The 17349-nt window shown below is 37.7% G+C and overlaps 1 protein-coding gene and 1 pseudogene across 1 annotated transcript; one reads left to right on the top strand and one right to left on the bottom strand.

Moving 5' to 3' along the window:
* Window positions 1-507: 507 nt before the first annotated feature.
* On the bottom strand, window positions 508-14631 carry LOC137728887 (MDIS1-interacting receptor like kinase 2-like; annotated as a pseudogene).
* LOC137728889 (purple acid phosphatase 15-like) lies at window positions 8525-12397 on the top strand. The gene is made up of 7 exons (XM_068467681.1): window positions 8525-9027; window positions 9428-9619; window positions 9783-10116; window positions 10219-10436; window positions 10568-10758; window positions 11213-11503; window positions 11938-12397. The coding sequence occupies exons 1-7, from the start codon at window positions 8742-8744 to the stop codon at window positions 12079-12081; spliced, it is 1656 nt and encodes a 551-aa protein (XP_068323782.1). The 5' UTR covers window positions 8525-8741; the 3' UTR covers window positions 12082-12397.
* Window positions 14632-17349: the final 2718 nt, after the last annotated feature.

Here is a 17349-nt window from a genome sequence, read left to right as displayed (position 1 = left end):
AAAAATAGGAATGCTAATTATGCTACTAATTAGTCTTTAGGTTTATATAACGAATGAGATTTTAAAAATAGGAATGCTAATTATGCTACTATTTAGTCTTTAGGTTTATGTCACGAATGAGATTAATTGTTGCTCAATTATTTAGTAGGATTATTGATAGAAAACCAGATTCCTTTCCACAAAAAAAAAAAAAAAAAAAAAAAAAAAAACACACGAAGTAACTGTATCCTTACATTTTTATACAATATAAATCTGTTCATGTCAAAATTCATTGCAGGTATTTTAATAATTAAATTTTTTTCCCCTTGCCTAGGCTGTTTTCTTGGCAATGAGAAATTTTTGGTGTTCCAGACAACAACTTTTGTCATCTTTTATTAATGTAAATGTAGGTTGTATCAATCAAATCTTTTTTATGTAAAAATAACTTTTTCAATAATAATTTTTTTTGTATCTCTCAACATAATCTTTCATACAATGTTTAATCATGCTGCAACGTGCGTGCACCAATTTATAGTAAATACTAAATAGGATATTTTGGTCTAACCATTTAAGCGGTAATATATGTTGGACTCGCTGTTCAGCGAGTCCAGCTAGCACTCCTCTCTTATTCTCAATTTACCTGCAAATATAATAGATTACATATATGATATATTTAAACAAGAAGATCTGACTTCCGTGCCAACTCAAACAATGTCAAACGCAATTTAAATCTTAATTAGTTGTTCAAGCGTGATGTCTGGTCCTCTAGTGGAAGCTGCAGTTTGAAATGATAATGATTGAGAAACCATGTGCATTGTTGGCCTCGACTGCGATCGCGGGTGCCTGCATGCAATTGCTACCCTTGCAATGGTTGTCAGTTCATCTTCAACTTCAGGTGTAGGAGGTGAAAGCCGTTGGTCCAATACATCCTTCAGCAATTTGTTTTCACAATCGGATGGAGATGAAATGGATGAAATTAAATCGCCTAGTCGCTTTCCCATGATGACCTCCAATGCCAGCACTCCGAAGCTATAAATGTCACATTTCTCAGTTACCTTCCTTGTGTAGGCCAACTCTGGATAAAAATTAAGGGAAATCAAGCCATTAGCATATGTTTAACTTTATATCACCAGATTCAACATTATATATTTTAACTGTTTTACTTTACCTGGTGCTATATATCCGTATGTGCCTGCAAGGCAGCTCCAATTCGATGAGTCTGGATTCAAAAGCTTAGCAGTGCCGAAGTCTGAAACACAAGGCTCGTAGTCGTAATCCAGCAAAATGTTGCTGCTTGATATGTCTCGGTGTACAATTCGCGGTACACAATCATGATGCAGGTAAGACAGTGCATGAGCTACGCCTTTTACAATTGTCACCCTCCTACTCCAATCCAATTCTTTTGCCTCGTCTTCTTTGCTCAAGATTGAAGCCAGACTACCCTTTTCTAGATATTCATAGACCAGAAAGGAGTGCTGTGAATTTGAGCAAAAGCCACAAAATTTCACAATGTTTCGATGTCGTATATTGATTAGTGCATTTATTTCATTGTGGAACTCCTGCGATGTCTCGTCGCCGTCAAGTTTTTGATGGAGTTTCTTCACTGCAACCATGCTGCCTGATGGTAGCTTTGCCTTGTAGACACTTCCAGATCCTCCCTTCCCAATGCAAAATATGGAGTCAAGAGCATTGGTTGCTCTTATGATCTCCCAAGACATTTTTTTCCCATCAAAAAGAGAGATTGATGAAGAAAATTGCAAGGAAAGCAAGTAGGTTCGGTTCAAAACGGTTTGGTTTTTTGCCAAAACCGAAACCAAACCGAAATTTCGGTTCGGTTCGGTTCGGTTCATTTTTTTTTTCGGTTTTTTTTCGGTTCGGTTTTTTTCGGTTTCAGTTTTTTCCGGTTCGATTTTGGTTTTTTTCGGTTTTTTATTTTTATTTTTAAATGATGTAAATGGAAGGAACCTACCTATCAACCTCCCAGTTCTCATATATCAGAGAATTGAGAGCCTCAAAATCCTGAATATATTCAAGTAAGTCAACTACTTGTGATCAAGCCGAACGAATTCAAATTTTCAAAAGTTAAGCAAATACATAAACATATATTCTTCAAGGAAATGTACATCGCCAGGATTCAAAATTCAAAAACTTTAAAATTTACAAAATCATGAAATAACTCAACAAATTAACTGATCGATGCAAATCGAAAAAAAGAAGAAGCAATTGGGTTCTTCTAAATACCATAATCGGACTTCAATAGCGCATGCCCAGTGCCCACATTCAAATTCATAGTCAAGTCCACAATAGATCTAGAAAATTCCAAAACATATTTAGAGAAAAATACAAACTTTTTCACCTTAAATTACATAAATTTCAAATGGGTAACCATACAATTAAAAACCTATGAACTGACAAATAAATAAAACCACAACCTTTGTTGCAGCGATATAGCCATGATCGTCACAAGCTCTTTCAATTCCTCTTTTTGTCGGATCTCGAAAAGAGCGAGGGAAAATCATGGTTTGGAAGAAGGAATCCGCGAGGAGGACAGGAGAAGATTGGAGAGATAGTGATTTGGAGTAAGAGAGGAAGGAGAGGGAGAGGGAGGGAGAGAGAGAGAGAGAAAGAGAGGAAGCAAAGGCAAAGAGGAAGCAGCGGACGGAACAGAGAGGTGTTTGAGATCTGAAATGAAATGGGAGTAAGATAGCTAGGGTTTGTAAAGTTAAGAAATTTTATAAAGTATTAAACATAAGAAACCTATAAATAAATTACTGCTACAATTATAACAACATAAAGCCTACAGTCAAGTTGGCTTGCAACAACCAACCCCAACCCGTAGGGAAAGGGTTCAAACCCTGACGGCAACATGTATTTTTTAGTATTTATATATGATTTTTTTTTCGGTTCGGTTCAATTCGGTTCGGTTTCCAAACCTCAAAAACCGAAACCGAACCAACCAAATTCGGTTCAGTTCGGTTTGGTAGTTTCGGTTCGGTTTTTTTCGGCCTCGGTTTGGTTTGGTTTTCGGTTTTTTTCGGTTTTCGGTTTTTTGAACCCACCCCTAAGTAAAACTGCTCCCAAGAAAGGGAAAATGATTGCAAACACGAGTTTTCTGTTGTTTTTTCTTTTTGAGACGTGCTTATTGCAGGATTCTAGACCTCCAACATTTCCACATAATCCTTTGTTCCCTTCAAATCTGTAAGCATCTTGAAACGCTTGGTTGTTGGGGTTGCGACCTTGCAAGCGATTGTAGGATACGTCTATGTACAACAAGCCTCACATTCCATCAAATGTTGCTGGAATTGGAATGAGACCAGAAAGATTATTGTGGGAAAGATTCAGCTGCTCCAAGCTCTGCATATTGCTAATTTTTGATGGTATCTTGCCGTCAAGTGAGTTGTGACTTGAATCTAACTATGACAGGTGAAATAACTTGCCCAACTGAGATGGAATTTCTTGACTGAATTTGTTGTTGCTCAAATCCAAGTAGTTTAAATGGACCAATTCGCCAAAAATGCTTGGAATTGAGCCATTCAACTTGTTGGTGGACATGTCAAGATATTCGAGTTGAGCGAATGCTCCAAATTCTGAGGGTACAGAACCAAAAAGTTGATTTCCATTCAACTTTAGATTCACCATAGAAGTCAATCTCCCCAAATCCTTGGGAACCACCCCAACCAGATGATTCGAAGAAAAATCGAGTTCTTGAATTTTAGTTGCATTGACAATCTCAGATGGTATGCTCCCAGTAAGGTTGTTGCCCGCAATCCGTAGAGTTGTTAAATTTGGACACTGTCCCCAGATGCCTGAGATTTCGCCAGATAAGTTGTTGTAGCTTAGGTCTACAAACTGAAGATTCGAATAGACACCAAAGTCTTCAGATATATTATTGCTTGTAAATTGGTTCCGTTGGAGACTGACTCTGACTAAGCTCTTGCAACCTGTCAAGCTTTTCGGGATTGGACTTGTAAATTCGTTCTTTTGTGCAGTTAACCTTTGTAGGAGTCCACCTCTACAAATATCTCGAGGCAAATAACCAGAAAATCGGTTAGTAGCCAAGACAAGTATGGTCAACTTCATTAAATTCTCCATCTCTTGGGGGATTGATCCAGATAGCTGGTTGTCGCGGAGATATAGGTTTTCTAGGCTGCTCAAGTTGCCGAATGAAGAGGGGAACGGTTCCGTTGAGCTGATTGTTGGTCAGGTCTAGACTCACAAGAAATTTCAAGTTTCCAATCTCTTCAGGAATAGTGCCGGAAAGATTATTACCGTAGAGAGAGAGAGAAACAAGGTTTGTCAAATTGCTCAAAGAAGTTGGGATCGAACCAGAAAGGGTGTTGTTGTGCAAGGACATCCGGGTTAGATTTTTCAAGTTTCCGAAACTCCGAGGGATTGGGCCTGATAAATAGTTGTCATACATGTAAAGTTCACCCAATTTCGAAAGGTTTCCTATTTCGGGAGGAATAGAACCCGAAAGTTGGTTTCCAAAGAGAAACAAAGAAGTCAATTGGCTCAAATTACCCACAGAAGCTGGAATTGAACCCTCTAAATAGTTGGCCTATTTCTTGAGGAATGGAGCTGTTGAACTTATTTTCATTTAGGTGAAGGACCTGAAGGTTTGTTAAAAGACCGATTTCAGGTGGGATTTTTCCAGATATTTGATTGTAGGATACATCAAAATAGATGAGTTTGGTGAGGGAACATTGGCCGATAATCACCCACTAAACCACACACAACCTCGTCTACAGCCATCCTTGCAATTTCTGCTACTAAATCCTAGTTGGGGGAGAACACTAATCAACAACGGAATCCAAATCAACGCACAAACTTTTGAATGAACTGACATCTTTGACTTTCTTTGGTCTTTTAGAAATTGTGGCAATCCTCAAATTCCAGAAAAAAAAAAAAAAAAAAAAGGTACTGTGGCTAATCCTCAGATTCCAAAATACAAGAAATTTGTTGATGGGCTAGATCCATCATATAAGGGTTTTTGCAACAACTCTTCTCTAATTTGAAGAGAGAGGAAGAGAGAGAAATGGTGAAGAGATAAGCTTCACCGCCGATGAAGAGCTTCGTAGACGACGGGTGGGACTGGTTGGGCGATGGACGTTGGGTAGTTCAGTGGGTGCTATTGTTTTTCTTAAATTTTTTAGTTTTTTCTTTTTTAAATGTTAACACTGTTGAATTGGTGTTAAGTTGAAGCATAAGTGTCACAAAGTTAGAAAGAAGACATGACAAAGACACTAGTTCTGGGAAATCGGACTCCTGGCCCCTCAATTTGTTTTTATTTATTATATTAAAATTAATGGAAGGTTACATTAGGAATGGTCTCTCCCCCTTTAAGGTTGCAACTGTAGCGTCTAAAGAATGTTTTGGGGAAAGAGAAGCAAAGAGAGGATTACAAAATTTAATCATTGAGAGCGACTACCATATTGTAACAATGTTAAATGAGCCTTCCATCAATTTGTCCGACATTGGGCCATCCCAGTATAGAAGATACTAAATTAATGATGACTACAATCAGTGGAGTTTATCCTTATGTTGACCTTAAAAACTATTTGGGCTTAAACACCTTCCCATGTGTGCCTTTTAGTAACTGACATAATCCATCGGCTAGCTTGATTTGCCCTTCACAGTGGTTGTTTTTGTTGTTAGTTAAGGATTCTAGAAATCAAAAACCTTTTTTTTTTCTTTCTTTGTCCCCTCATTTCTGACTTGTTAATACAAGCTATCTTTGCATATAAAAAATAATAAAGTTAGATGATTCAAAACTATTACAATAACTTAGATGATGAGGGATATTCGAACCTGAAACGCAAAGTAGAAATCAACTTCCAATCCATTTGGATATTGGATCACATGCATTATGTGAAACCCCGTCCCAAACTATGTAATTTTATATTCACGAATTTATGAAATTACCATTTTTACCTCTTATCCCCCACCTTACCTAGATCCCCCTTTCCCTTTTTGGGATTTTCTTATCCCTCTTTATGATTTTATAACCTTCTCTTTCTCTCTCCCTCACTTCTCACTTCCTCTATTTTCCTTCACCCTCCCCATGTACTCTCTTAGTCAACCCTCCCTCTCTTCTCTGAGTTTTACTCACACAAACAACAATAACAACAACAACCCCATACCACATCACTGGACATAGAGATCTCAAGAACCCCACACCCCACATTGTGGAACCCCACAATGACGGTGTCACTGTTCATCGTCTTCCCCGAAGTGTTTCGTAATTTTCTGGCATTGGTAAGCTTCTAGAAACTCTTAGGATGTGTTTTAGGGTTAGATTGAAGCTTGTTTTAAGTTGTGTTTACATGTGAATCGTAGAAAATAGCTCAGAGTAGCTTTTCCAAATTTTTCGGCGAGCACCGCCACTTTCGATGTGTTTTTCGACCAAACCACAGTGAGTTAGCCATCATGCAAGGTACCAATCTCTTCATCTCATCGAGTACTACAACTCTTATTTTTGGATCACTTGATTTGGTTGAGTGACAAAGAAGTTATGGGCGTTTGAAGTGGTGCCCAGAAACCGACCAATTCATTAGCCTGAAAACGGGTCAACCCGACCCAAATCCTTTGAACCCAGCCCAAAACCCAGCAGCCCAACCCAGATCTGGACCCAGGTTGGGACTCGGTCCAACCTTACAGCCTAACCCAAATATTTGGGCCAAGCCTTTAGGCCCGAACCCAGGCCTTAGGTCCAGCCCAGTTTCCAAACCCATCCACCCCATAAACGTTTTGGACCCAGGCATTTAGGCCGTACGAACTTAAGCCTCCGACCCTGTAGCCTCAAGCCCAAAACCCTTTAAGCCCCAGCCCAACCCATTGAACCAGTTTGACCCAAACTCCAGGCCCGTTGACTAGGAGCCCAACCCGGATCCGTTTGACCCGACCTAGTTGGAATTAGTAGAGTTTTAGTAGAGTTTTATTAATTGGACCCTTTATGTGCTTAGGTACGAGTATTAGCAATGATTCCGTCATTCCTATTTCGCACAGCTCTTTGACAATGGAGTATATGTGAGTGGACCCCTTCTAAAATGCATGTTTTAATAGTAGAAATGCATACATAAAAAACATGATTTAATGGTTACGTTTTATGAGTGAATTAGATTTACACTTTATGATTATCATGTTTTACTGAGAATATTTTGGAATACCATACTTTATCGAATTTATGTTCTTTGTAGTATATATGATGGATGACTATATAATATTTATGAACATATTTTTACACTCTTTGTAGTATATATGATGGATGACTATATACTATGAAGATGTTTTGAAATATATGTACTTATGTTAGAAAGATTATATTCAATGTTTTTGTGCTTATCTAGTGGTTATTGTCCTGCCTACGGGCGATGATACTTATATTGGCTTAGGTCGGGTGATGTAGTGGCTTCGGTTGATTATGATACCACTATTTAGCACATTATATATGATATATGTTTTATGAAGGTTTTATGGCATGCTAGGTTTTTCAGAAAAACCAATTACATATTATACTATTGAGTTCCATAAAACTTTGGGGGTTAGTACATTATTGAATAACTGTTTCAGTATTATATATATATATATCAACTTGGTCCACTCATATTTGTTTTACACCCCCTCAAGACGTAGGAATGAGGCATACGATCCGAACTACAAGTCATTCCCCTACCAGTGATACCGCTTCATCCTTTTTGCTTTGACTTTACTTGTAATAGCATATTCCGTTTGTATTCTGAATTAGATGTATACTCTAAACATGTTATGCATTATCATTATCATTTGTATTGACGGCTGAATATTATTATATTATTTTAGTAAGGTTTGTATTTGAATATTACATTGAGTAGTTCGCGCAAAATTTATATGCATGTTTCACATGTTCTCGGCATATGCATTCATTAAATGACTTTCGTCAAATTTTAGAAAACATTTCCTCCCAACTAAAAAAAAAAAGTTGGCACTCAAACGGTTTTTATTTAGTAATTTCGACATATTTACACGGAGTCCAACAAAAAACAAATCATTGAGAAAGACATAGTGACTCATTGAGAAAGACATAGTGACTAATATATTGGCCAAACTGGTTTATTTTTACCTTAAAATACATTTGGTTTGAATTTATGTAAATAATTTCTCTAAATACAAAGCATTTGTTAAGCACCTCTCACAATATTCCATGACTATGGTTTTGGTTTTGGTTTCATGTCACTTGTATAACACCTCAAACAAAATATAAAACTATTTAAATTTTGGTCGCAACCGAAGAGCTTTGTTCTCTTATACTTAAAAATTACAACAGAAAACAATTAAGATTCAATTAAACGAGAGTTAATTAAATTTCAATTGTTCATTCGTAAAAAATATATAAAATAAAAAATTTCTGGTAGTTTGAATTAATTCGACATGAAAGCTGCTCAAATCAAACAGCCATACCGAAATTTCCTTCGCAACTTGGGACCAATCTCAATATGTCCCATCAAAACTTAACATGGCCAAACGCGTGCTTTCATTGGTGGGTCTCGGTTAAAATCCGCTGCCCTATTTTGTCCGAACCAGGACATTTGGGATTGCGTGGGACAGAACAGGACAGGATAAAAAGCAGCAACTTTTGCCTCCAAAAACACATAAACCTCCATGCCACGTCACCATCAGAATCCAGAAATATTCCTTTATTCCGTATCTTTATACCTTCCCCTATATATCTTCGTGCTCCAATGGCGGACGAGAACTAAGGCATTGCGTTTTCTTCCCCAATAGAAATGGCATTTTCTTCGTGCTCCTCCGTTCCTGCAGTTGCTGCGATAACGTGTTTGATTGCGGTTGTCGTGGGTTGTTATTGGCCCGTTGAGGCCCGAATTCCCACCACCTTGGACGGCCCGTTCGAGCCCCTCACCGTCCCCTTTGATCCCAGTCTGCGCGGCAACGCCGTCGATTTGCCCGACGACGATCAGCGGGTCCGTCGCCGGGTTAAGGGGTTTAAACCCGAGCAGATTTCCGTCTCGCTCTCCGCTGATTACGACTCCGTTTGGATCTCCTGGATAACAGGTTTTGATATTTTTTTTTTTTGGTGCTGGTGTTTAAAGCGGTATGCTTTTTCTGTAAATGCAATTTCAGGATTTGAGAATTGGGAGTTTTCATTTTTTGGGTCTGGTTAATTGGGGCTGTTTGAAACTGCTGCTGGTAGAAAGCACTTCCTGGTAATTAAAAGTGCTTCCGACAACCTTTGACATAAAAACTCGAATTCGTTTTGGATGATAGAAGCACTTTTCTTGGTTGTGTTATTAATAAAAGCACTTATGAGCAGAAGTACTTCCTATAGAAGCAATCGCATACAGGGCCCGGGTTTGTTAGTAAAAGCTTTAAGCTTTTTTGGCATTTGAGAATGGGATTTTAGTATTTTTGGGTTTGGCCAATTGAGTTTGATTTTCATGGATTGTTGTTGCAGGGGAGTATCAGATTGGAGACAAGATAAAGCCATTGGACCCCAAAAGTGTGGCAAGCGTTGTTCGTTATGGGAAGCTGAGATATCCACCAACACATGAAGCCACAGGGTATTCTCTTGTTTACAATCAGCTCTACCCTTTTGAAGGCCTCCAAAATTACACTTCCGGAATTATCCACCATGTTCGTCTCACAGGTTTGATTTCGTTCGCTTCTTATTTTGCTTCAAAGTTTTTGATGGAGAATTACAAAGTTGGGTTTGGCTGAAATAACTGAACTTTTAAATGCCCCAAACATAAGTTGTGATGGAGATGTGGTTCTTCGGTTATGTTGGTGATCCAGTTGTTGTTTTGATGTAGGGTTGAAACCGAATACACTGTACTTTTATCGATGTGGGGATCCTTCTATACCTGCAATGAGCGAAATCCACCATTTCAGGACCATGCCAGTTTCCGGTCCTCGGAGCTACCCGGAGAGAATAGCAGTTGTGGGAGACCTTGGCCTTACTTACAACACAACTACCACAATAAGTCACTTGACAAGTAATAATCCTGATCTTGTTCTGTTGATTGGTGATGTTACTTATGCAAACCTCTACCTCACAAATGGAACTGGCTCTGACTGCTATTCTTGCTCATTTCCGAACTCTCCGATACCTGAGACCTATCAGCCTCGATGGGATTACTGGGGAAGGTTAAAACATAAATTGCTTTATTTCTATGCACGCAATGGCTGCTGTAAATTATGGCATAGAACTTGTCTTCTTATGTTGTCATTGCTGGATAATTTGTGTAGGTATATGCAGAGTTTAGTGTCCAAAGTTCTGATAATGGTTGTTGAAGGGAACCATGAAATAGAAGAACAGGCTGAAAATAAGACTTTTGAGGCTTATAGTTCTCGGTTTGCATTCCCATCTGAAGAAAGCGGATCTTCGTCCACATTCTACTACTCATTTAATGCAGGGGGGATTCATTTTATCATGCTTGGAGCCTACACTGACTTTAGCAAATCAGGTAATTAAAGTTTGCCTAATTTTTGAGTTTATTCCTTGCCTAAATATTCCTATTTTTGCAATTCTTTTTCTTTACAAGTCATTTCTTTATTGTTTCTATCCCCATTAAATCAGTGATCACTTTGCCTACAGGGAAACAATACAAGTGGCTGGAGCAAGATTTGGCTAATGTGGACAGATCCACAACTCCCTGGTTAGTAGCTACTTGGCATCCTCCCTGGTATAGTACCTACAAGGCGCATTACAGAGAGGCAGAATGTATGAGGTTGGAAATGGAAGAGCTACTGTACTCTTATGGTGTTGATATAGTGTTCAATAGACATGTAAGTAACGATAACCACCAATGATTGTCACAATCTTTGATAGGTAACAGGTTTCTTTCTTATAGCCGGAAACCATGTGGAAGAAGTGGTATAAGGGTCCTTCGACCGAGGCTTTCTGGCATACCAGTAACCAGATAGTGATAGAAAAAAAGAAGGAACTGCAGTTTATGCTTTGAACTTTTGAGAAAACAAATTTAATATGAAATTAATTGGTACTTGGTTCCCTCATTGCTAAAACACATAATACAAATCTTATTTGAAACGCTATCAGAAACAATGACCATATCTTCAAACTCGTATCACAGCAATACCATTTGGTTCCGATCCCAAGCATGTTTTTATTCAGTTGTCCTTAGTGTCTATGAATGATGAACAATTTTCCTCATTGTAACTAAATATCTTTTTGCTTTAAAGTGCACTGAATGTTCTTCTGTTTTCTTGAATATAACAATAGGTTCATGCCTACGAGAGATCGAATCGAGTTTATGATTACAACTTAGATCCCTGTGGTCCTGTATATCTCACCGTTGGGGACGGGGGTAATCGGGAGAAGATGGCAGTTCAACATGCTGACGAACCTGGTCATTGCCCAGAGCCATTAACTACTCCTGACCAACACCTAGGTGCAGGTGCCTTTTGTGCAGAGAACTTTACCTCCGGCCCAGTAGCAGATAAATTTTGTTGGGATCGGCAACCGGATTACAGTGCTTTCAGAGAAAGCACCTTTGGCCATGGGATCCTTGAGGTACTCCTTTTTCTGTGTTTCTGTTTGGTAATTATCCAGTTTGACAATGCATTCAATTTTCTATAAACGTTGTACTTTAATTTGTTCGACCCTACACTACATATGATACAACTTGAAAATGATTGATGGAAAGATGAGCATGTGATTGACAGTTAATGGGCATAGAAAGACCACACATGGGTAATGTTATGGAACCAGTTTAAATCATTTTTACCATACCACTGCAATGTCACGAGAAAATCACTTAGCACCAATATCTGTTTATACGGAGTGCAAAGATCCTGTGACGACTTGAATACCCTTGATCGGTTATTGAGTAGCAAACATATAGATGTAGGCTAGAAGTCTGCTGAGAATGTATAGACTAGAATTACAGCTCAGTTTCACCACCTGGATTATGCACCAAGCGTGCATTTTGATGTCATAACTTGCAGGTGAAGAATGAGACTTGGGCTTTGTGGACATGGTACCGGAACCAGGACTCCGACAATAAAATTGGAGAACAAATTTATATAGTGAGGCAGCCTGATAAATGCCGCATCCGCAATGTGTTCGAAAGTTGGCTTGCTGACCTCTAGGTCTCACTGCTGCTTGCTGGGAAAATTATTATCAAGATCCCAAATCAGTTGACCATTCTTATCTAGATAGGAATAGGACGGAAGGTGCAGAAAGAGTAGGAAGATAGGAAGAAGGGGTTTCACCTACACACTATATATATATTTGGGGTTTGTGGGGGTGGGTGAGGGGAGAGAGAGAGAGAGAGAGAGAGAGAGAGAGCGCAGAAGAAGAGCAACTCCGCTATTGCTGTATGTAAATGATAAAATCTCATTTATACATCTCCATTGTAACTTGAATATATACTCTCTCAACCAATTTATACAACAACAAACGTGTAAGATTTGTTCCTGGAGCAATTTCGGATATCGAATTCTAAACTAATTGCGTATCTTGTTGAGTTATTGCAAATTGGTTCAACTGATGAACCAAAAATTTCCCCTCCGCTTATTGTGAAGCCGAGAAATTTTTGAATTGACTTTTATTTGTCACTTGATGTTACCAGTTCACTAATGTTATGGTGGTACTACTTATAAGGGAGGTGTTTCGACAAAATCATTAGCTCCCGAGCTCACAATGCATCCCATCTATAAGTCATTCGGAGTTTGGACGGAGCGATGAGGTTCGCTATAACCTCCGTACAAAAAACGTTCAACTTCCCGTTCATTGTATTCTCCATTAAATTCCAGGCCAGAGGTTCCACCGCCATCTCATAGAGATTATCATCACCTGTTGTTTCTGTGAATAATATAATTTCCTACCGTCCCTTGTCCAAAACATTTGTAATATTGTGCCAATTATGTTATATATTTGCAGGATGCATAGCAATTTGGTGTCAGTAAAACTTTGTCTGCCGCATATTTGATCATGTTTTAACTTAGGAATTTCATGGTCTAGTTAATTTTGACGGATTTGAAAGGCTTTTAAAACAAATTAGAATTAAACTTTCGAAATTACAACCCCAAACAAATTGCACTGCAAATTACCATCATCAGAATTCATCTGGTCATGTACATACTACATAACATTTACTTAGGATATGAAATGGTGAGATCGATAAATTCGAAATCATCATTATATTGTTGTTCTTATTACATTAATATAGATATATGTAGCCACTATATATACCTATTAGAGTAAATACCATACCAATGCCCCACAATTTGTTGTCCTGACACAATCGACCGGATTTGCTGCGTTGTAGTCAAAACAGATGACGACTTCCAGCAGATAGCTTACCCCAACATACTTGCACATAAGGAGAGGTTTTTTCCCTCCTATAGTCCTTCGAATGGCCGATTCAAGGTCGATGTAACGATATTGATATCCTGGTACAATCCCAGTTGTTTGAAAAAATAGATATTGTGCATTGTAGGTAAACCATAATTTATAAGCTTCATGGAAGTATTGTGTCTGGGAAAATTTATTGTCCGAGCACCTGCCGTGCTTGTTGTACTCATGCGCCCAGAAATCCATATTTGTCTGTCTAATGTTGAAGTTGGGCCAGGAATTGGACAAAAGTAATTGCAGAGAATGATCAGCATTCATCTGAAGCACAAAGACGAGAAGTTACAAGCATTTCAGAGAGCTGCAGGAGAAAAAAACAAACAGAAATGCGTATATATATTCGATGTGTACCTCATTTCTGTTGAATACGGTACCAGCGCAGAGTATAGGTGCAGATGGATCGGTAAAGTTGCTCGGCCAGAGGCCGTGTGTCGTAAAGGTATGCCACAGAACTGGTTGGTTTCCACAAATTCCATTCCGGAGGCAGAAGACGAATGGGGATTGCTGGACGAATTGGAAGATATCATATGGTGTGGCAGCATTGCTCTTTCCGAGATAAGTGACGAAGCAAAGAGCGATGACAACGAGAACAATCTTGAAGAAGTGCATGGTTGTCAAGCAATTATCAAAAGAACAAAGGGTGGCAGGGAGGATGGGATGAGAAATAATAAGGGAAGCTAAAGAGTGAAGCAAGTGTGATTTTTCAAAGAAATGAAGAGGTGTTTAAATAGTTAGAGTTGAGGTTAAGGGTAGGGTTTGGAGAAATTAATTAAGGTGAAGCTAACTAGCAAAGATGATAATAATTAAGGTCAAGTAAGTGTGAACATATCCTGAACTAGGGAATGCCTCTTTCTTGTTATGCAAAGCTTTGCATTCTCATAAACATGCTATAAAGGGTGGTAACCGTGTAGTGGGAGATTTGGGATTTGATCAAAAAGTTTATTGTAGCTGAGGGTCAACATATGCCAGATTAGGCAAGGACATGAATGGAAATTCAAGTAGAGTACCTTGTATACTAGAATTGATGGATCTAATCTATTGACACTTCCAGCTGAGTTGCATGAAACACTAGTCCAAGTATTGCATGGGGCTTCATTTGCATTCATCCACGAGGTCAGGTTGTTTTGGGTTTGGCTTTGAAACCTAGCTTTCCATTTGAGAAGTGCTTCTGCTTCAGTGGAATTGGCAGAAGCAAAAGCAATTTTTTGTGATGAATTTAGCTGAAGAGATAAGATGAGGCAAGCTAGAAAGCATACTTTATCACAATAAGCTGAAAATTTCATCATGGTTTTTGTGTATATCTTTTTTTAAGCAACTCAGGCCTTTACTTATAGTGAGATTTTGAATTTTTTTACACTTTTATGGTCTTTGTCTGTGAAGACTTTGAATGAAGACTTTGAATATTGTTACACTTTTATGGTTTTTGTCTGTGAAGACTTTGAATATTGTTGCACTTTTATGGTCTTTGTCTGCTAAGTCTAAATTTTGTTACACTGTGTTGAAGTCTTTGTCTCTTTAAAATAGAAATCGGAAAGTTTGCAGTGTGAACTTATATTCATATTCCTAATAAAGCCTCTATGAGTAGTGTTGGAACTAAATTTGTGCACTGCCGCAATAGTGGACGCACAAACTCAAGCTACTTGCAAAATTGAGAATAATCATGAGCAAACCTAAGATTGGAGTGGAGGGGTGTGTGCTGGCAAAAAGCTCTCTGACGATCAAGTCAGTAAGCAGTTTTAGACTCAAGCTGTCTTTGCTTCCCTCTTTTCTTTTTGGTCATGTAAAGGTATAAATCTATATTAAAAACAAAAAAACAAAAAAGAAGAGAATAAAAAAATATAGAAATATGTGGTAAACAATTGAAACTGCATTATTTTATAATCAAGACTACTTACTAACATAATTTTCTTTGTCAACTAAAAAATAGTGAAAAAAATAATTTGGTTCTTTATTTACAATTCAATAAAAATATCACAAATAAAATCATGAGCAGAAATATAAATTGGGGAAAAAAATTGTTGGTTTTTCTTCCCTTATCCAAATGTTACCATAGTTTTACTCTTTCACTTTCTCTGTCGCACTTCCTACTTTTTACTCTTTTTATTTTATTTTTCATTCAATTAAAACTATTTATTTTTTTTTAAAACACAGATAGTATGTGACTTTTATCACGAAGGGAACTATGTGACTTTTATCACAAAAGAACTTACACCACATATCTAAACCCATTTTATCTAGCCAATTTTTATTATAGAAAACTAGATTTTAATTCTTAAATAAGATGAAATTTTAAAAAAGTCTTATTAAACATTAAAATTTGATTTTAGTCCCTAGACTCTATTTAATGCCACCATATGTATTCAATGTCTCTTTTTTTTTTTTTGTATTTATTTTTTTTTTTATATATAATTTTATGAATTTAAATTTTATGAAATTATTATAAAGTTTAATTCTGATTATGGTAAGCATCTTATATAAGAAAATATTTTTGTAGAAAATTTTTGGTACACTTATGTTTTTGCATATTTTCTTATCTGCCACTAATGTGACATCACACATCGCCCAGGGGAGTGATCCTTATATGTATATTCCCATCCCTACCTAGCACGAGGCCTTTTGGGAGCTCACTGGCCTCGGGTTCCGTTGGAACTCCGAAGTTAAGCGAGAAGGGGGCTAGAGCAATCCCATGATGGGTGACCCACTGGGAAGTTGCTCGTGAGTTCTCAAAAACAAAACCGTGAGGGAATGGTAAGCCCAAAGCGGACAATATCGTGCTACGGTGGTGGAGCGGGCCCGGGAAGTGATCCGCCCCAGGCCGGGATGTGACAAATTGGTATCAGAGCCAATCCCTGGCCGGAAATGTGTCGACGAGGACGTCGGGCCCCTAAGGGGGGTGGATTGTGACATCCCACATCGCCCAGGGGAGTGATCCTTATATGTATATTCCCATCCCTACCTAGCACGAGGCCTTTTGGGAGCTCACTGGCTTCGGGTTCCGTTGGAACTCCGAAGTTAAGCGAGAAGGGGGCTAGAGCAATCCCATGATGGGTGACCCACTGGGAAGTTGCTCGTGAGTTCCCAAAAACAAAACCGTGAGGGAATGGTAAGCCCAAAGCGGACAATATCGTGCTACGGTGGTGGAGCGGGCCCAGGAAGTGATCCGCCCCGGGCCGGGATGTGACAACTAATTCATTACAATATATTTTAGGTACAAACATTTCGATACACTGGATTAGTATAATATGTTTAGGTTTGGACATTTTGGTACAATAGTTTAGTATAATATATTTAGGTACCAACATTTCAGTACACTAGTTTAGTATCATATAGTTAGGTACGGAATTTTTGGTACACTTATGTTTTTACATATTTTCTTATGTGTCACTAATTCATTACAATATATTTAGGTACGGACTTTCGGTACACTAATTTAGTAAAATATATTATGATACAGACGTTTAGGTACACTAATTAAAGAAAGTTAAATAAAATTAATGAATTAAAATGTGTATAATAATAAATTTAAAATTTGATGTAATAACATTAAATAAGTTATCTATTAAATATAAAAACAGAAATATAATATGAATTTGAATTAAGTACACATTAAGGGACTAAAATCAATATTCAATCTAACACCAGGTTTTTATTAAATTTTAATCTTCTTAAAGGATTAAAGTTTAAAAACCCCATTTTTACTAAATTAGTGTACCAAAATGTTCGTACCTAAATATATTGTAGTGAATTAGTGACACATAAGAAAATATGTAAAAACATAAGTGACCCAAAAATTCCATACCTAACTATATGATATTAAACTAGTGTACCAAAATGTCGGTAGCTAAATATATTACACTAAACTAGTGTACCGAAATGTCTGTACCTGAACATATTATACTAATCCAGTGTATCAAAATGTTCGTACCTAAAATATATTGTAATGAATTAGTGGCAGATAAAAAATTATGTGAAAACATAAGTGTACCGAAAAATTTCTACAAAAA

Source organism: Pyrus communis, chromosome 3, assembly GCF_963583255.1.
Source record: "Pyrus communis chromosome 3, drPyrComm1.1, whole genome shotgun sequence".
Classification (NCBI taxonomy): Eukaryota; Viridiplantae; Streptophyta; class Magnoliopsida; order Rosales; family Rosaceae; genus Pyrus; species Pyrus communis.
Note: the sequence above shows the minus strand (reverse complement) of the source record. Positions and strands in the feature narration are given on the sequence as shown.